At 39.9% G+C, this 20,836-nt stretch overlaps 2 protein-coding genes across 2 annotated transcripts; one reads left to right on the forward strand and one right to left on the reverse strand.

Moving 5' to 3' along the window:
- Positions 1-1,240: 1,240 nt before the first annotated feature.
- On the forward strand, positions 1,241-15,119 carry tmem64 (transmembrane protein 64). The gene is made up of 4 exons (XM_054606096.1): positions 1,241-1,483; positions 1,612-2,779; positions 10,589-10,744; positions 11,961-15,119. Exons 2-4 carry the CDS (start codon positions 2,069-2,071, stop codon positions 12,150-12,152), a joined length of 1,059 nt encoding a protein of 352 aa, XP_054462071.1. The 5' UTR covers positions 1,241-1,483; positions 1,612-2,068; the 3' UTR covers positions 12,153-15,119.
- Positions 15,120-18,107: 2,988 nt separating this feature from the next.
- On the reverse strand, positions 18,108-20,776 carry tdp2b (tyrosyl-DNA phosphodiesterase 2b). Its single transcript, XM_054606361.1, has 7 exons — positions 20,321-20,776; positions 20,041-20,162; positions 19,796-19,945; positions 19,561-19,652; positions 19,020-19,138; positions 18,757-18,927; positions 18,108-18,631 (listed from the first exon to the last, which is right to left on the reverse strand). The coding sequence occupies exons 1-7, from the start codon at positions 20,471-20,473 to the stop codon at positions 18,350-18,352; spliced, it is 1,089 nt and encodes a 362-aa protein (XP_054462336.1). The 5' UTR covers positions 20,474-20,776; the 3' UTR covers positions 18,108-18,349.
- Positions 20,777-20,836: the final 60 nt, after the last annotated feature.

A 20,836-nucleotide genomic window follows, 5' to 3' on the forward strand; every position in this document is an offset into this window, starting at 1 on the left:
ATGAATTCAATTTTGTGAATGTGATATGATTTCATAAATGATTATACATACAACTTGTCTCCCATGTTAGAATGGATCTAAAAAGGCCTACATTGCAAAGTACTGTTCTTAAGAAGCCAATTATTCTGAGATGCTAGTTCATTACTTTGCATTTCTATTTTATGCTACTTTATACTTCTGCTTTACTATATTTTAGAATAACACAAGTTCTTTCAAAGCTATGGTTTAGCTGATCAACAAATGAGTAGCCTATAGATTATGATGTACTAAACAACCCAACAGTAGCCTACATTAACAGTTAAATTTGCTCCATCTCATCCACCTATAAAACTACAATGCTGCCTACATGTTAATTTGTCACTATAATCCAATAATATAAACTATATGATAATATAGTGAATCTATATAATGTGTACTTTTTGGCTGCAAGACCTTTTCTTGTAATGGAGTATTTGGACGTTGTGGCATTACTTTTATTGGGGAAAAGTATGTGTGTACTTCTTTTAAGACTGCTAATTGTCAGCATAATTTACAAATATATATCCTTTCTCACAGGTAAAGTAAATATGAAGCCTATATTTCTTTACTTTACTTTTTAATACTTTTATCTCACAAGTTAACAATAAAACATTACACATTATACATGCATTAAAAAAATGATGCTTTGTTAAAGGGTAAACAACCCCACAGTATGAAAAATCATAAGAGCTCCACTTCTACAAGCTATATTAAAAATAATTTTGAGGTATAGGTGTATTTAGTATAATTGTATATTGAGGTATTGCTACTTTTATAAATAAATAAAATATCTTACACCGCTGCTTCCTAATTGATTAATTCTTGTATATTATTATTATACACTGCTGCTGGCTAGCTGAGAGCTGCGGAATTTCGTTGTATCACTACAATGACAATAAAAACCTATTTATCTTTATCTCTTTATAAACTGCTTCTCATTCTTGAGCTGGATGTGTGGTTGGATTTTTTTAATGCCCTATTTATTTATCTAATCTAAATCATTGCAGTCCCACATCCTGACATCATAGCAGCCTTTTCTGCTTATGTGGTAGAAGTAGCTGGCAGCAGAATCCAACCACAATTGATAATTGATCCAAAACAAACATAATTTGTCATGAAACGCCGCGGAAATCTCGCGATGTTACCAGAGCGCTCTGATTGGACGAGACAGTCAAAGGGTCGGTCACGTGTGGTGGGCTCACTTGGCATTCTGGGACACAAACAGTGGTGTATGAATAGCTTTAACGGCGTCAACAGCAGCAGTTTCTAGTGTGCAAGGAAGGAGACGATAGAAACAACAACAGCCAGCCTCCGGAGAAAGAGTAAACTGTTTGACCGACTCCTGCGTGTTATTTGTGGCTTTGTTATACAGGAGGAGGCTCTCGGCGGGTCCGTCTCTGAAATGCAGCGGTGGACTTTAATAACGCAGCGAGCTAACGGCATGTAGCGTTAGCTAGCGACAGAAGTAAGTGAGCCTTGCAGTGATTCATGCTAGTGCGTTCACGTCCGCTGTATGGCGCTGCTGGAGGAGTAAGACAAGTTGATGTTCCTGCACCAAAGAATAACTGTATAGTTTTGTCCCTGTACCCACAGCTTTCCTGTCCTGGCATCTCCATCCCTCCACTGACTCGCCACTGTCCTGAGCTGAGGGGTTACAACTCTGAATATGGCGAGTGTTTCACACAGAGACCACAACACTGGCACGTTTAAGTGTTTGGACTGGCACGTTGTCCAGCTAGTGTATCCAAGATAAACACTGGTAATTGGATAATTCATGTAATGGCCAAGGAGAGTGACGGATTTCATCTGTATGTCTCACTTCACGGTTGCTCTCAGAGTTGCATAGCAGTGGGTTCCCACTGCTGAAGCCCCCCTCTTAACGTTCATGGACACATGCCTCTGTTGAAGCTCAACACATTGATATTGCCAGACATGGACCTGCGCCGGAATTAAAAGACTGTCTGGAAACCTCAAACGTCACAGCCATCTCCAGATCGGACATCTCATCTCAGCCTTTCTGTTGGTTCCCAGAGCTTAATTTAGGGCCAACATGTCCATGTCGGGGTCCACGACTGTGCAGCTTTTCTCCAAGCTTGTCAAGCAAGCAATGGGTAAGGCGCAGATTCAGCTGAACCGCTATCTGCAGAAGACCGCCTCGGATGAGTGTGGCAAGATTGACATCCTGATATGCAGCGCCTTTGACGAGACAGGGGCCGGCATAGGGAAGGCAGATGGAGACCCTGAGGTTATCAGTGACACAGGAGGAATGACCTTCAGCAACAGCGGAGAGTTCAGACACCCATGCTGTATCACCACCTTTTGCTTCAAGAGCGCCCTGCTGGCATGCATCCTAACGGCTGTATGCTTCTCCTCGGTTGCACTCGTTCGGCAATACCTCAAGGACCTCCTGCTTTGGGTGGAGAGCTTGGACAGCCTCGTCGGAGCCTTGCTGTTTATAGTTGGTTTGATTATCGTTTCGTTCCCATGTGGATGGGGATACATTGTTCTTAATGTGGCAGCTGGCTACCTCTACGGCTTTGTGCTGGGCATGGGACTAGTTATGGTGGGAGTTTTAATAGGGACCTTTGTGGCACACCTGGTGTGCAAACGTTTATTGACTGACTGGGTGCTGAACAAGGTTGGGAACAGTGAACAGCTCAGTGCTGTCATTCGAGTGGTGGAAGGAGGAAGTGGACTCAAAGTTGTGGCCTTAGCGAGACTCACCCCTATACCATTTGGGCTCCAAAATGCAGTTTTCTCGGTGAGTATGAAAACACTATTACCAGCTTTTTCTTTTCAGTTTTGAAGGACATTAGACAGTCATAGAGTGTCCATTGTAAACTCATATGGGTTTAAGCAGAAAGTGCACAGCACGGAAACAGCCAGGAGGGGATCGCATTAACCTACTTGAGAACTCTTCAACAAATCATTGCAGTCATGAGAACCAAACCTGTGACCTTTTTGATTTTAGAAGTAAATGCTGCTCTTATTTCTAGGCCAATCTACCACAAGGATAAATCATAATTAGCTGGAAATCAGCCACAAGGAAGAGACCAAGAGTATTGTGTTTAGATGTTGTTGTGATGAATTTTAGATATTGAACATAATATGTGACCTGCTACCAGTCTCCAGAGAATGTAAATTCTTCTTGTGGAATGAGGAAGTGCTTCAATGAAATGGATTCTATTGTCGCCTCAGGACAGAAATTATTTTATCAGTTCCAACTATCAGTATCACATTTAAAGTCCTAGTTTGGGTTTTAATATGTGGAACAATGGTTTCGACTAAAAGATGGACATCATTTTTCAGGTAAATCTGAAGTAATTGGTCAAGGCAACAAACACCATGTGACCTACATTATAAAGCTAAGCACTATCAGGATATTGCTTTAAGCTGCACTCCTTCACTTAACCTGAGGCCCTTGACCTTCATACATCACATGAATAATTTATATTCGCTGATTACCCGTCTCAGTCAACTCATTGATACCTCCAATTGGTAAAAGCCTTGAGGGCTGTGTTACTATATTGTAGGAAATCAGCTGGGAGGTCATGCAACACGAAAAATGTTATGCCAGCTGTAATTGAATGATTAATGGAGAATACCAACCTGAGGGTGAACTTGATGTTATGTAGCCAATCAGGCTTAGATCTCCTGTGTGTTTCAAGCGATACTGCTGCAGAAAAAGCACTAATCACTGTCTCGCACCAGATCATACAATATCTCTCACATGGAGCTATAAGTGCCTCACTTCCCTTCACATAACCTAATTATCTTACATTAGCTTGTCTCCTAAAAAATATTCATACGGTTGTTCAAACAAAATATTGAAATAATAAGGCTGCAAAGATGAGGAAAATAAAGCTTAAATAGTTAAACCTTCAATGCACTGGAGTTGCAATAACTCCCAAGCAGTAGTTTTGCACAACAGGAACTTTCATGCGGTTACCAGCTTGTATCCTCTGTGTTGTTTGTTAATGTGCACGTGATTATATACATCCATACAAATCTAACATTTCTATCTGACGGAAGATCAGACTGTGATTAAACGTCCATCTAAAAAAATGTGATTACAAAATCTGCGTGTGTGCAGGCTTTTTTATTTTATCTTTATGCAAGTACATATTTTTCAGTTGAATTATAAGGCTGGTGAAATTGACTCTCAACCAGTGTATTACTTTAAAGTTAGTAAAATATAACTAGCTTTGTTTCAGCAAAAAGGACAATGATCCATTTATTCCAGTTAAATTGGAATTGATCCTACTTAAACAACATCTCATTTCCAAAGCAGAATACACTGTTTAAAAGAAAGCAGCTGGATTCATAGACTTGGTGTAAGTGATTGAATCGAGACAGTTCAATTCTCCTTAACTTATGCTGTTTTTAACATTGCACTGTGTTTATGGAAAAATATTTGGCAAGAAGAGAATCAGAATAGCGTTGAAGGCAGAAACCACAGTAACACAAACATCCAGAAATGAATGCGAAGATGGCCGCTTGAAAGGCATTTATAGCTTCAAGCATGAGGAGTTGATGTACAGGCCTGAGGCTGGAATGCGAAAGATACGATGACGTAAGGGAGATTCACAAGCACAGTAATTGCAAGTTGTAGAACTACTAGAATTTCTAGAGTGACTGATTTACTTAGTCATTTCTTGAGTATTGGGTATTTGGCTTTGGCTTATGACAGCTCTCCGTACACACTCATAACCACCCTACAATAAACACTCACTTTATTCAACTCTTTCAAAATATTTCTGACTATCAGATGTTTTGACCCGTCTCTGGTAGATTTTGAGGCTATAGCTGGTAGAACTTTTACATTTGATTTCATCATGTTGTAAGCTGTTACTAATGTTTGTCTACCCCTATTTACAAGCATAGGGGTGCAAAATATTAGAAACTTTATTCATAATTATGTAACTGTTAAAGTGTTTCACAAGTGTAATAATTATTACAGGGAAAATTAGTTTGGTGTCATTGCAGGGCGCCTTACTCTTATTGTTGTATGCTAGCATGTTGGCCTGCCTTTTCCAAAATCTTTTTGTTATGCGTTATTGTAAAGAGAACAGTGTGTTCATCTGTACAATTATTAATGTTCAAAATCCTGATTAAATAGTATTGTACAAACAAACATCCTAAGGGCCCTGCTACATGTTAGAAATGGTTTTGTCCTGAATTTGCATTAATGACAGTTGTAGGGCTACAGTCGGCAGTTCACCGGTAAAACTTAAAAGTCTTCTGTTTGTCATATGCTCATGCTTTGCGCTCCATAGCTGGCACATAGCTCTCTGTGCAAAGGTTGCAGTGTCTCACTTATGCAAGGTCATGGGTGTAGCTTTAACAGTAGTCATTATTGATTCATCCCCATAATATTTTCTTTAAAATAGTAAAACTAAATCCTGTTACAATTTCCCACAGCTCATTGAGATGTATTCAGATTTCTTGTTGTAGTCGACAAACTGTTCAAAAGATGTTCTATTTGCTATCACCTGGGACAAACAACAGCATCAAATCCAAAGCATTAACACATTGATGAAAATAGTCGCCAATTCATTTTTTGTCAACAAGCTGATCTATTCATTGATTATTCGTTGTAGCTCCAAGCGGTTGACACTGGAGCAAGTTGCTCAGAATTTATGACCAAGACAAAACTTTCAGATAAGTGTAAATAGTCATTAGACAACAGCGAGTTGAGATAGTCCCAGGAATCAGCTGACTGTAGGAAAAAGAGGCATTGTAGGCAGTAAACGTTTGTGTTGCACATTGACCAATAGTTTGGTATTTGAGAAGAATCTTAAAATCAGATGCCCGGGGGCTGGGGCTGTGGCAGTAGAGTTGAACAGTGAGCGGGGAGTCTAGCATGATTCAGGAGCTGACCTGCGGAAGTGCTGTTGGAAACTGGAGATCATTCATTTTCTAGTTAATTTGAAGGAAAGATGAGTCTGAATGAATGAAGTTCATTCTTCCACTGTTAAGGTGTTGACATTTTAAATTGAGAATTTAAGAAAGTAATTCTTCCACAAGTTGTTTTTCAAGCAGGTGTGTGTGAGGGTACATCAAAAATACTGCTGCGAATTGAATTTAGGATTCAATTTGAGCTCCAAGCTAAACGAAGTTTGTGAAGTTAAAAATGCTTCTTCTGTATTTGGCCGAGGCTACAGTCGGCAGTTCACCGGTAAAACTTAAAAGTCTTCTGTTTGTCATATGCTCATGCTTTGCGCTCCATAGCTGGCACATAGCTCTCTGTGCAAAGGTTGCAGTGTCTCACTTATGCAAGGTCACGGGTGTAGCTTTAACAGTAGTCACAGCAGTCAACTTACTGTTCCATTTTGCGGAGGTGAAAACGAGGCGTCAAAGTCAAAGGGACAGCCAGTTTACATTGTGTTGCCCACCTGCTACCACTGTCACTGGCATTATGGGTACTCCACAATCAGTTTGCCAGGGTCAAAATAAAAAGCTGGCCAATTGACAGCCTTTTAAAACACTTTTTTTGCTTCTGCTTGCTCTGGGTCATTGTCTACAGGGAAAAACAAACAAACACTTGTGAAAAAGGATGGCTGCTAGAAAAGTGGGTCATGTTTGGTTGTATGCCAGTTCAAATTTGTTAAATGCTGTTGGTTAGTTTCATTTTATGACAGCTGTTTGTCTTTGAAAGTGCAGCCTGTCTGTGTTTGACTCATTGAGATAACTTTTGAGATTGCTCTCTTTGAACCATTTTTTACTAATGCACCTGCTTTCTGGACAAAGGTCTGGCCTCATTTCACTCACTCTCCCCACTCTCATAGCATCGAGCATTTAGCAGCTACAGATCCAGAAATAAAAGTAGGGTATTAGACTTGGTAGGTGGCCAGAAAACACTCAAGTATTATTGTAGCTCCTCTGTAACTCCTGGATGTGTAAATTAGCAAATGTTTGCTCACAAGTTAAGTGACAAATTAGAACATGATGTCAATGTTGTGTTCTCAACTATTTTCTGCTGCCTCCAAGCTGCCAAAACAATCAGTTATTGCAGGTTTAACATGTAAACCATCATTCAAGGCCAGTGGGACTGAGGTTGTGTGACTCTCCTCACACACAAACCTCAGTTTTTTTCCTGCTGGAGAAGTGAAGGTCAGAATGGAGCCTTCAGTGGGGAGTTTAGCTGATCCTGACAGAAGCAGGCCAATAAGCTGAATCCCCCCCGTTTGCCTGCCTCCTCTGCTACATTTTTACATCCCAGCTTGCAAGGGTTTCCAACCCAGCTCAGTCTCCTGACTGTACACCTCGTAATTTATCCTACCCGATTGCTTGTTATTTAGCCTAGCTGAAATTGTATCTTTATATTGTATCTTATTCTACACAATAAAAGGTGAAACAAACCGTGAGCTAGACCTGAGCTGGCTGGGGGGGGAGGCATCACGTGCATCTGCGCAATATAATAGCCCATGATTACCGAAAATATATACTGATATCAGCACAAGAAGGCAATTAAACGCAAAAGGCAATTCAGGGAAAATTATCTTTATTAAACATCCCAGATCATGTATCAAAAATAAAGCATCTAAATCTTTGAGTCCCTCGTATGTTGCGGTTAGTGCATGATTGTCTGGCGCTGAATATCCAGGTTCCAACACTTTTAACAGGTTCTTAAACCCTTTAACAGGTTCTTAAAACTTTTAACAGGTTCTTAAAACCTTTAACAGGTTCTTAAAACTTTTAACAGGTTCTTAAAACCTTTAACAGGTTCTTAAAACTTTTAACAGGTTCTTAAAACCTTCAACAGGTTCTTAAAACCTTTAACAGGTTCTTAAAACTTTTAACAGGTTCTTAAAACCTTTAACAGGTTCTTAAAACCTTTAACAGGTTCTTAAAACTTTTAACAGGTTCTTAAAACCTTGGTCTTCCACGACACCAATGGGCCTCATATCCTGAGCAATGAAATTGACAGTTCCTTCTGTGATATCATGTCTGCGTTTGGATGATGAGGAGGATAACATCAGCTGGTCTGGTGTATCGGAGGGATCCTGCAGTTATAAAACGAATAAACGATTATTAGACTAAAATATTGAAATATGTTTAATATGATATTAATAGGCTATAATATTGAAATATTACCGTTTTTAGATGATACATGTTTGTAGTCGAGCTGTGATATGCAAACTGTTGTTTGCAAATTTTACATTCGATGAAACTTAAAATGAAACGCTCAAAATAAAAATAAATATTCAGCAATTAAACCACCGGACGTTGAATAACATGGACCTTCTTCAATCTACCTCTCTAGTGGGTTGGGCTAATCCAACACAGTGAAAACAAGGGGGGTGTTCTCTGAAGACAGGCTGTTTCCTGTGGAACAGGGCTCTGAAAACACCCCCATTAGCACTTGGTACTTTCCTCCTGATGACGACTTCATGAAATTAACACGGCAAAAAATCTGATTGGTCGACCCAGAACGTATCGACCAATAAGTCGACCAGTCGACTAGGACTTTACAGCCCTAGTCTGCTCTGACCTTGGTAAGCACTTTCTGTAGATGAGGCTACATTTCACCATACCCCCACCCCACTTCTTTCTGCTGAAGTGGATGGTGCTACATTATAGCGGGTAACCTAAAACGACACCAAGGCTGCAGTAGTAAGCAAAACAATGGGACAGCTCAGGAAAAAAGTTTGTGAATCCTTTGAGGACAATGTTGAAATATTCAAGTCCCTATGTGCATTTTTAAACATTGTATTACTTCTCACTGGCCCGGCTCCATCCCTCTGCCGTCATAATGAGCTGATGGGGAAATTCCCCATGTGATTCTTCATGTGTGGACCCTAACTACAGGCAACATGTTTGTGCAGCCTTTAGTTACACCCTGTTCTTCACCCTTCACTCAAAAGGGTAAACCCAGTGTAAGTCCAGGGACAGAAAGGGAAACAACATCATAGTAGCAATCCTGAAATTTTCTGTGCAGTCAAGACACTCTACTTCCTGTTTTGTTTACGAGCACAAACTCAGACCTGCATTGCCGCTGCTCTGAATAAATCAGGTCAAGCCTAGGATGGGGTGTTTTTTTTTTTAATTTGAATTTGCAGTTTATCTTGATACACAGGCTTGCACAAACGAGTAGCAGGTTCAGGGAGAATTCTCTGAATGGTTTTAAAAATACAGGCTAAACAGCCCTTCCCTGGTCGTATATAATACAGCTGCATACTCAAGATGCCTGGCTGGTAGGAGACTTCAGGGAATATTTGTGCCACTACTGGAGAATGATGGCTGAGAGAGAATGCATTCCTTTTCTTTGTCTGCAGCTCTCATAAGCTCACATGTCATGTCGCTGAGATCACGTGAAGGCGCTTTGATTGTGTCGACAAAGGGTGTAGACACATCAGTGCTCATCTTTCAAGGAGAAAGGCCTTATGCACGAGCGTGTGTAGGAAAAAATGCTCAACTAAACGTGTTTATGATAAACAATTTGATATCATTATCTTGATTAACCAGGTTTTGATTTCCTCAGTGTCCTATGAAATGTAATCCAGGCTACTGTGATAACAGGAGAGGGTTCAGGATTTAGAACTGCGAACAGACACTTTTTTGCTGGATCTTGAATAATATCATTTTTGGACAGGCAGTGTCTTGCAGCAAAACACCACAGACCTTGACACACCGCTATCTGCCACAGTGTAGTCACAGTGACAAGGTCACATCCTCACACGTTGGCTTATGTCATCACTTCTTCAAGGGTGACATCTACGCAGACCCCTGTTTATGTTCAGATGGTTGTACTGAGATACGTCGTAGTTTAGGGAAAATACACAAGATAGTACTTTTACCTGCAGATTTTATTTGTTTTGCTCAATATGAATACATTTGCATCAGCTTTTCCCTAAAATGACATTGTAGCTGTGATCTTTTTTTTTTTTCTCCAAAAGGTGTGGTATTTTAAGTCTTATCATTATTTAGGATGATTATTGGCTACTGGATTTTATCTACAGGGCAATTCCTTTTGTTAAAGTGTGAATTAATATGACGTGGCTGCACTCAAATCAGGATGGTCATCCACCCTTTATTATAGTTTCTATAAGTACATATATTTCATTCTTAAATGTTTAAGTAAATGGTTTACACACTTAGTACAAATGTCTTGCATATGTTAAAGAGCAGGTTGGTTAAAAATGGCTACAATATAAATCAAATAGTGTTTGGTTCAGATATCCATCTTTGATCTGGTTTCAGTGTTTTTTTAAACTTCAAATCTCTAGACTCTTGTTGAAACTTTTATCTCCTCTCTAATATTATTAGCAAATTTGAAACGACAAAACATGGAGGTAGTCAATAAGCTTTAGTTTTACCTATTTTAATATCAAGTTCTAAAATATAATTTCTATCTTGTGTTATTTTTCTTTGATGAAAGTTAACCTAGACATATTCAACAAATGGCGTGCAAGGACTTGGATTAAAAAAGCAAATTCATCATTACATTCAGCTGAAACTGCGCAGGAAATGCTACTGAACTTCAACCCTAGTCTTAAATACATAATACGTACTTGTTTGGTGCTAATATCCTTTCTCTAAGTTTGTAAGATGTTTCTTTTATTTTAAGATCACAGACGTGTCCTTGCCAAACTACCTGGTGGCCTCCTCTGTGGGTTTGTTGCCCACTCAGCTTCTCAACTCTTACCTGGGCACCACGCTTCGCACCATGGAAGACGTCATCGCCGAGCAGAGCGTCAGTGGCTACTTTGTGTTCAGCCTGCAGGTGAGCTGATGGTGATAATACATTAAATGTGAAGATAATCATTTTATAAATGTCCTAAAACAACCCTGGTTTGGTTTTAAAAAGTCAGTGTAGAGTGTCTTGGGTTTTACCCTCAAAATAAGTGACATGTTATGCAGGTGGAGCATTGTTTTTTTTCCGCCCTTATATTCAAAATACATACAGTCTACTTTGCCTGTCCAACCTTATCCTAGTGCACAAGCATTGGCATCTGCTCCTCCCTTAAGTCTTCAGTTATGTAAACGTCTAGCGGAATGCTAAGCCTCATGTAGTTATGCAAAATATGCCCATACCTCTGTTAAGCTCACCCAAAGGTCATTTGAAGCGGTCACCACATCTACAACACCTGTTCAACTTCATTTAATCTTCACAAGTGCTAAGACATCAAAGGTGGATTCTTCATTCAACATTTGACAAGTTCACAGGGGTCAGAGGTCAAGTGTCAGTTAAAGATTAACAAGGTAACGGTGTCTCATGCAGAAATCAAAGCTGTTGCTCCAAATTGACAACTGACCTAAATCACACAAAAGCTTTTTCTAACACTGGTTGTGGGAAACAAATACAAAATTATATTTATTCAATGAACAATACAGAAACAAACAAAATAGTCAGAATCTTGGCCAGGGAAGCTGTTTCCCCATTTTCCAGTCTTTGTGCTAAGCTAACCGTCTTTAGGCATGTACCTTCATATTCGTCAAACCGATATATGAGTGGTAATGTGCTTCTCATTTGAGTTTATTTGCCAAAATGTCAAACTAGGATTTAAATTAAAACGATTGAGTTTGATGCAGTGCCGTGTAGCCTACAGATATTATTTTTGGCAAATAAGAGAACATTGGTGTCAGATTGGGTAGCAGTCTTGGCAGACCCTGATATGACCAACTAGAACTGGTATATGGAGAGAAGATGCCGGATCGGTGCATTCATACCCAACAATGTTTTGTGTAGAAACTATGTTAATTTTTTTATACCAAAAGTGTGATTGTAATGCACTGCAATATATTGTGAATGCAGGTATATCAAATATTTTCTGTCTTGCCTCATTGAACTCTTATTAGGGGAGCAATTTTTTCAATCCAGAAAATATTCAAAACACCAGGGAATATTATGGAGTTAATTTGACCATCACAACAAAAAATATAAGCCTCAAAAAAACTGCTGCATTTTGATTGTGACTTCCTCCTCCTCTCCCCTTCAGATCGTCATCAGCATCGGCCTGATGTTCTACGTTGTGCACCGGGCACAGGTAGAGCTCAACGCAGCCATCGCCGCCTGCCAGATGGAGCTAAAGTCATCACACATGAATGGCTCCTCCACCAATCACAGCGGCTTCACCTACTGCAGCAAGAGGGCGACAGCAGGCAGTGGAAACTGCATTAATGTGGTGTGAACACGAATCGACCCATGACGTAGAAGCTTGTGCGACTTGCTCCCTAAATTGTTCAGACGGTGTCTGAAATGTGTTGGTGGCGTGGTTTATCATTTTCCAAAAACATACTCTGGCCACCCTTGAGTGAAAACCCCGAAAGCGTACGTCTTTAGTAGGTGCGGCGATTTAGAAGTGTGGGACCTTCACCTTATGAAGAAACGGCGCTGATGGAAGTGGTTTTGTGGTACATCATCTTGGGCGTTTTCTTTTTTGATTAAGGTACTTCTTAACCTATTCTTACAAGAGATGTCAATGAAATGATGATGTTAAGAGATATAATAGGTGGCTGAGTGAGTAAGTGAGTCGTTAAAAACAATAGCTAGGCATTACCGGCCTGCTAACACTATGAATGTGCAATCTGGAGCTTTCTACAGAACCAAGGAATTGTTTTTCCATTTCAGTGTCAAAAGAATGCCAACCTATGCACCTTTCTTTCATACTACATCCGATTAGTTTTCTTCATCCATAGCTTATTCACAGTACAAATAATAAGGGCCTTATTAATATTTTTGAAATATTTGGCATTTTTAGTCCAGTTCATTTTTTAAAGTGTCTTATTTTTGGACTATGGAGAGAGTAGGAAAGCTCTCATCGAGTGTTACTATGTGATTTCTGCTGGCTTAGGACCACATCAGCTGAATCAGCCTCTTCTGCCTGGAGATCATTTTTTGGCGCTTCTGCAGTTTTAATAAGAACAGCTGGGGAGGAGAGCAGATTTCACAGCAGGAAACTCAGGAATGATTCTGCCAGGAAAGTTGAAGTGCGGTGTGATCAGCTCCTCTGTAGCACCGCACCACATGTTCTGCTACAGAAAGATTACCACACTGATCTTAAACTGAGATGTCAAGCTTTCCTGTCGATGTTTATAATTCATTTTGATGCGATTTTACAATTGTTTTATTTTAAATTTTTATTTTGGCCGTGAGATTATTCATTAGTTTCATCACATAGGTTTTGCTTAAGATGGTAGTTTTGACAATTCTGTGCAATATGACAAAAAACGGTGACAAAATGGCATGAATGTCCTATTTCTGTGCTGAAACCAAACTAATCAGAAATGCTCTCATGCATCAAAATAACACAAACCTGAGTCTGTGTTTATATAAAGTTTTACTTACATTATAGAAGAGTAAGATAGATGAGATAAAGAGGCTGTTATTTTTCATGTGCCATAATTTGATAATGCTTATCAGACGCCATGACACTGGCCCCGCCTGAGTTGAGGTTACATGTGACTTATCCTTTATTTTATTACTTAATGGTGGTGGTAATTATAGTAATTATCTGTGAACATCTTTTATGTTTAAGTCTTAATAATACAAAAAAGCTCTCATGCAGTAGGTTCTCTGGCTAAGTCCACTAGAAACATATTTCATACAGATAAGTTCAATTTGAAATGGGTTTGGTTGGTCAAAAGTTGAAGGTGATGTGTCTCAGAAGCTGACAATCAAACACAACATGGACACTAGGTGATGAATGTGATAATATTTTTTTATTTTCTACATGAATTATTGTGATGCTGCTCCTCAGACAAAGTCTGGTTGAGGAATTATAAGGGCTCCTATATGAAATATTCATCTATATCCCTATATTTGTAATGCTGGCAAAACATTTTGTTTTTTAATTTTCGTACTAATGTTTTTTTCTTTCTTTCTTCAAAGCCAGATTTAATGTTTGCCATACACATTCCATGCAGTCAGTCCTCTCGAAAGCTGTAGAGTTAATGTCATGCTAAATGTGTCTTGAAATGGCCCCATCATGTCCGAATTCAGCAATAATGTTTGACAGTCAAAAGCAAAAAAACAAGATAGACCAGTCTTACCAGTAAGACCTGTTGCCAAGTGTTGGGAATAGCGGTTTACTCCCTAAGCTAAAGATCTTCTCTTTAATATTATTTATCTTTTGAAACTGCGTTTGAGTTTTTCGTTGATCCATGTTTCTCTGTGAAGTTGAGTATTAATATTCCCAGGTTTGTGTTTTCAGTGTTCAACCTGCCTATTACCTCCCGCTGCCTCTGACAGAAAATTTCTGAGCTGCCAATTATGTGAAAGAAACACAATAAATGTGATCAGAACAGCTTGTTCAGATTTATAGCACCTTCTTTGGAGGGTCCCTAAACCGGCTCGTCGCTTATTGAAGTTAAGCGATCGACCTCTCACTCTGTCGCGTGAAAATCTTCTGAATCCAACTCACATTTTCCAGTTTCTTACTTGAATTGAAAGTTTACGTAGAGGGAGATGAGTACATTTTATGCCTGCAAGGTTTATAAAATCTACTCACAACTCTCTGTTTCTCATTTTTCAAAGGCATGGGAATTATTTTTCTGTAAATACGCAAGGCTTTCACTTGACAGCAGGGATATTTTTTAAAGAAGTTTCTCTACCCTCCAAACAAAGTGTGATTTGATGAAGCTGTTCTGCTCAGAAGTGTTAAAGAAGTGGACATTATACCATGTTTAATACTAAAATCAAGTACATGAAACTTGATCGACCACCGTGGGCACACTTCATAATATTTTTAGTCTGTCAACTGGGATTTTGAAAACTTCACATTGTGGGAAGATGCCCAGTTTTACAGTAAAGGCTTTGGTTCCTCCTAGGTGGGCTCTATTTAACTTAGATATAGTTATGCAACAACTGATTCCTAAGGGAAGTATATTTCATAGACACCCACACAAGACCTGAATCTGGGATGTAACTGCACACACAACTGGACTGTTAAGGAGGCGTAAAATGTGAAATCATAAACTTAAAGGGTCACGTTAAGGGTCTCGTTTGGTGCTATGAAATGCAATACTTCCCATCTGTATCAAGTGCATTACACATATACTGTATTTTGTAATACAGAGAATTTTACAGTGTATAAATATTGATATTTATCACTGTACTACGCTTGTTCAGTGTTATTTATGAGAGAGAAAAAATAAAACCTGTCAGATTTTGTTACACATTCTTTGTTTCTGTTTTTTTAACTTACTTTATTTGTTTGTTTTTTACATATATTTTTAGAACACGCCTTTTATGGAAATGTATGGATTGATTTTCACTCTATAATTTTAATCTGAGTTAAAGTGCTTACTCTTTGCAACAGAAAAGCTAAATCAAACCTGATCTTAAAGGAATAGTTAATATATACTTATTTGCTTTCTGGAATAGTTGGATAAGAAGATTGATAAAACTTTCACATTCATGTTATATATAAATCTACAGATAACATCGTTAGCAACAATAACATGAGATCAACCTTCTCCTCCAACTCTCTAGTCCAATTTTTGTTTGATAATTTATAGCTCAGGATTATTTGTCTAATTCTGATTCAACTCCTCTCCTTGCTTGCTTTAACTAAACTTTCTGTCAACCTTGTTGGATTTAAGCAGCCTAAAGTATTTGGTATCAGTAGGGAAACGGACTTCTCAACAGATGTTTTCACAGAAATGTGTTTCTGATTACGTTTCAAATCCCCACAATCTTTGATGAGCTGCCACATATTTCATAAAATCCTTTTTCCCTCCCACATCCTAACATCACCCCAAATCCTAACACAAGTCCCTTTAATATCACCTGGCTTCATCCTCAACCCTTTGAGAGTGATGGGAGACAAAATGTCCCTGCTCAGAAGTATTCCCCTTATCTTGCAAACCTCTAAATAACTGCCAGTCCTCAAATATGCAGCAGAAGCAGCAGCACTGTACCGCCAGAAATAATGCTGGCTTCTGGGGCAGTTTGTCACAGCGATTTTGAAGTGAGGTAGTGATGGATCTGGCGGTGGTGATGTAGAGCACCACTTACGCTTGCCCTTGCCCTGCCTGTGACAAACTATCTGTACAGGGTGGGGGTGGGTGTCTGTGTGGACAGTGTCTGACAGACATGGTCCAGATAGATCCTGCTTGTGAACAGTGCTCTGTCCATGTAACCACACACACACACACACACACACACACACACATACAATGGGAAGGTAGCCTACAGCCATCTGCTCACACCCCAAATGCATAAAAAAAATACAAAAACCGATAGAGAGCTCAGCCACAACAACAGACAAGACAAGGTTTTATTTCTCCATCTGTTACCAGGAGCTGCAGTAAATATTTGTCTGCTGCTCTTCACACAGCCCACCGATCTCTTCCGGGCTCGGGTCAGAGCTGTGTCCGATCCATCATCATCCAACCCCGCCTCAAAGGACAAACCTCATCCCAGAGCCTCTCCGCCAGCACACGGATACGTCCACACAAAACCAAGAACATTCATTTTGACGGGCGTCAAATGAAAGCCTTAGATCTCACTGAGGGCTACGCTTTTGGAGGAAAGCTTCAAAAATTACATCTGTGATGCTGTTTGCGCTTAAAAAAACACAAAACCATACACACTAGTCAGAGTGAAATTGTAAAAGAAAAAAATACGTGAAATGATCTTGGACTACTGCACACCTTTCCAGAGGGAAACTTCTGGTGCGGATGTTTATGGATTTGTGGAGGAAGGAAACGTTGATAGGCCTCTGGCAGAGGAATGCTGCTCAAGGCAGATGGAAAGATCACATGACCACTTTTTTGGCCCCGGACAGCTTCCATCTGTACCATACATGACCTGCTGCGGTTCTCCTCTATGCCAACGTTGGAAACTGCTCAGTACACAAATAGGGCAAAATAGTGCAGGACCATGGAGAACAATTTTACTCAGATATCTGACACAGCTCTGCTGCTCATCATACTGCTAGAAATAAATGTATCTTAACTTCAAGCCCTGTACTGGCTTGAAGCTAAAATTAATTTATTTCTATTGTAGACTATGTCTTTGTCTCTGACCATCCATGCTGACCCTTAATCTATTTTTATGAGTTAATTGCAGTACGATATTCTGGACTATAAACAAAAAAAGTGTACCACTTTAACTGAAGTAAAAACTAGGATTGAATCAATTATCAAACAGATAGAAAAATGCCACTATTTTGATGATTAATTATGTTGTCATTTTTCATTTAAAAAAAGGAAAAACATGTCCATAGCTCAAGCTTCTCAAATGTTAGTATTTAGTGCATTTCTTTGTCAAATGTGAATATCATTGGGTTTTAGAATCTTAGTTGGACATAATAAGACATTTCCAGACATCACCTTAGGATTTAAGATTTTTTTTAAAGATAACATGTTTATGCCTTTAGGTGAATTCATTAGAGCTGGACAGACGTAGCTCATGTGTCCTTGTTAATCAGGAACCATCGAGCGGGGAACAAACGGGGGAGGGAGGCCTGTTCTGATGACGCCTGCTCCCGGGGAAAGTCGCATCTGTGTCCTCTCCTAAGGTCAGCTCTTTTTCACTCTGTGTGACTGCTGCAGGAACTGTGCTGTCTGTTTGCCGAGCAAACATGAAAACATACTCTCAGATCTGAAGAGTGCATCACAGAGAGAGGAGAGGGACACGTCTAGACAATGTGCTGGCAGAGACTGTGGGGAGGAGGTCACATCAGGGGTAGAACTGAGGTCATAATAGAGAATTGTATATTATAGGTGCAAGTTAATCATATTAATCTAATATGCCTATTTCACAACACATATTTTATGAATGGGCACGATAACCACAGGTGTTTTATTAATAATATGAATAAGGGCTGCACTCATGGTTTTGGATCCATGTTTCAAACTGTTAAATCAGCTGCAAATGAATTGAAAAATTGTCAATGTTTGAATTTGCCTACAATTGTGAGGAGTTTGCTGTGGGGTCATATAGCTTAAATTAATATGATGTAGTGCTTAACATCAAGTTGAGTCACTATTCAGATTCAGACTGATATTTCTTTCTTTTTATGTAAATACTGAACTCAGTACTGCCATCAGAAAACGTCACCTTTTTAACAATTGCAATTGAACTCTGTAGTGCTCTCTAGTGCTCAGATATCAATACTACATATACACAGTGCTGCAACATTTATTGGTGCTGTCTTCATTTATTTCATTACACAAAAAAACTCAAAAAAGCAAAGGCTCCAATAATAGACACTTAGAAGATAAAACTGATCAAATCAAAATATAAAATATACAATTAACCCACCTCAGAAGTCGCAGATCATTTTCTTTAACAGATAATGTGTTTGTACTGACCCAAAAAAAACTAAACTAGCTGATCTTAAACTTTTAACTGGCGTGTTTCAAGTTGTTTTGTGCATTTCTACGCAGCAGAGAAGCTACAATAGATTCCCCAGTGATCACTAGTGAAGCGTCCACAGTCCAGCTTCTCGAGCCCCACCAGGGCCATGTGGTCAGGGGCCAGGCGTGGGACGCCGTCCTTGGCGGCCGGGCGGAGGTAGACCCGGTCGAAGCGGCAGCGGCTGATGTAAGGGACAGACTTGTTGTTGTTGGTTTTGGTGTCCCATGTGTAGCGGCAGTGCTCCTGCTTTCCCAGTCGTTCCCACACATCGCAGACACCGGAGGGCAGACCCACCTTGGCAACCTGAGATGGAGCCCGGGGCCATCATTTTAAAGAGGGACACCGTGTGACTACATGTATAAGGGAAATTAAAAACCAAAAATGTAAGCATAAACACCATTGTTGCTATGCCAACACAAATGACTGACCTCAGTGTCCCTCAGGTTTGTGTCCCCTCCGAACAGGACGGTGACATCCTCAGGGGCCTCTCTCATCCTCTGCATCACCACTCGCAGCTGTTTCATCCGTTCCTCTGCTTGGCCTTTACAGCTCTCGAGGTGGGACGTCATCAGACACAGCTTCTGGCCTTTGAATGTCACCTGATTTCAAAGAGGAAAAAGGCGACTTTGTAACAACTAAGGTGAGCTGAACATGGCATTTTGTATTTGGACTGAACTATCCTTGAACTAACCTGAGCTACAAGCAGATTCCTCATCATTTGAGTTGTAGGGTAAGTTACTATCTCGCTCTCCAAAAATTTGACCCGTGTCTTCTTCAGCATCATCCCGGTGAAGTAACCATCCTCGCCACCTGGTCAGCAAAAGTTCAGATGATAGTTTAAACTTCTAGTCTCAGCCTCAGTTTATTACTTTTTGTATTTAGTTCAACATACTGTTTACCACCAGACAGCCATCAGGTTATACAAATAGTAGAGTGCACTGCAACAGGAATGTAGACAAATCTCCGGTGAAAATACCTACATCATAGGTGTTTTACACAGCAGACATTTTGACTCATCATAGCAGAAAAGCACAGGCTCTGTTCTATTCAAATGTCCCAGTAAGCCGAGACAGTGTGACAGTGAGCCAGCATGCACAAGACCAGTACCCTGGTTGAGGAGGTAGCTAAATAGAATTCAGCCATTATTAATTGTATTATTTGCAGCTCTGCTTTTCGTCCTGTGACATGCCAAGAAGGGAATTGGCAAAAAAGGCCTGTTGAGCATAACGTACCTTCTATGATTAGGTAGCTGACAGCCCGTTTCTTCAAGTACTGAACATAAGGTGGAATGAGCTCCTGTAGGAACACCACGTCAGGAGTGTATCTACATGAAAACAAGATTCACCTTTAAAATGCTATCTGCCATCTTTCCATCTGCTCTGCAGCTGACCTCTGATATAAACAGACTAAATAAAATATAGAAAGTGATGCAGACGAAGGATTAACATTGTGGATACACAAGCTTACAAGACTAAGAAGGAGCACAGGCCTCTGGCACGCTCTCCAAGGTTGTCTGTATCGAGTCCGTCCACGTTCCAGGAGATAAGTGACAGTTTATCGTCGTCTTCTTCTGACTGTTTGCGTGTAGAGGCCGGACTGTCTTCAGTCAAATCTATACTGGAAATTTTTCAGAGACTGTTAATTCATTTGGAGTTATTGAACACACTAAAGTAACTTGGACAGTGTCAAAGGAGGGAAAACTGTAGATTTACCAGTCTCGAGGAGGTTTTTCCTCAACTCTCTGCCTCTTTGGTTTGGGGCCCTCCTCACCATCTGGAACATCTTCTTCAAACACCTTCTCCAAATCAGCCTCAAAGAATGAGTTCAGAGCTCTCTGGTATAAAGGTAATGGGAAATGTCCATCAGGGTTCAACTGCCTTAAGATTTTTATGACATACATAAAAGATTTGTTCACATGTTTTAGCACTTTTTTTTAGCCCTAGAGGCTGACCTAATCAGTAATAAACTGCAGGCCTCATTTGTGTACTGTACCTCCATCTCCCACTCGTTTTCAGCCAGGTAGCACTGAGCCACAGCGCTATCCGTCCCTGTTATTGCAGCAAACTCATCGCAGAGGCGTTTTCTGTTTTGTTCCACATTAGAAACCGATGGTTTGTCCGAGTCGGATAAAGTGTTGGAAGCCATGTTTTATACCAACTACTTTTACTTGCAGAATAACAGAGGAAAAGTAGACTATTGCAAACATTGGTCCATGTTTTTTTCTCTGCAAGTTATCTCAGGTGCACCAGTGAAATGCTTCCGGGCATATTTGGTTATTACGTTCCAACAAATCTCAGCGAAGCCAAATAGAACCGTTACTTTGTATAATTAAACGTGAACAACTCTAGATTACATGTGCAGTTACCAATGAATATCGTCACATATTGGTATTGATGTGGAGCTGTTAAATTACAACCATTGATACAAATACAATTTGGCTAGCGGTTAGCAGACTAGCTGCAAATTTCGCCCGGACGATTTATCGAACCCAACAGTTTCCGGTGTGAG

This window comes from Anoplopoma fimbria, chromosome 10, assembly GCF_027596085.1.
Source record: "Anoplopoma fimbria isolate UVic2021 breed Golden Eagle Sablefish chromosome 10, Afim_UVic_2022, whole genome shotgun sequence".
Lineage (NCBI taxonomy): Eukaryota > Metazoa > Chordata > Actinopteri > Perciformes > Anoplopomatidae > Anoplopoma > Anoplopoma fimbria.

Coding starts and splice junctions, on each gene's coding strand:
- tdp2b (XM_054606361.1), bottom strand. CDS start 20,473: ATGGCTTCCAACACTTTATCCGACTCGGACAAACCATCGGTTTCTAAT. Junction 19,946..20,040: donor GAAAAACCTCCTCGAGACTG/GTAAATCTACAG, acceptor AAAAATTTCCAG/TATAGATTTGACTGAAGACA. Junction 19,139..19,560: donor CAGCTACCTAATCATAGAAG/GTACGTTATGCT, acceptor TTTGCTGACCAG/GTGGCGAGGATGGTTACTTC.
- tmem64 (XM_054606096.1), top strand. CDS start 2,069: ATGTCCATGTCGGGGTCCACGACTGTGCAGCTTTTCTCCAAGCTTGTC. Junction 2,780..10,588: donor TCCAAAATGCAGTTTTCTCG/GTGAGTATGAAA, acceptor TTTTATTTTAAG/ATCACAGACGTGTCCTTGCC. Junction 10,745..11,960: donor ACTTTGTGTTCAGCCTGCAG/GTGAGCTGATGG, acceptor TCTCCCCTTCAG/ATCGTCATCAGCATCGGCCT.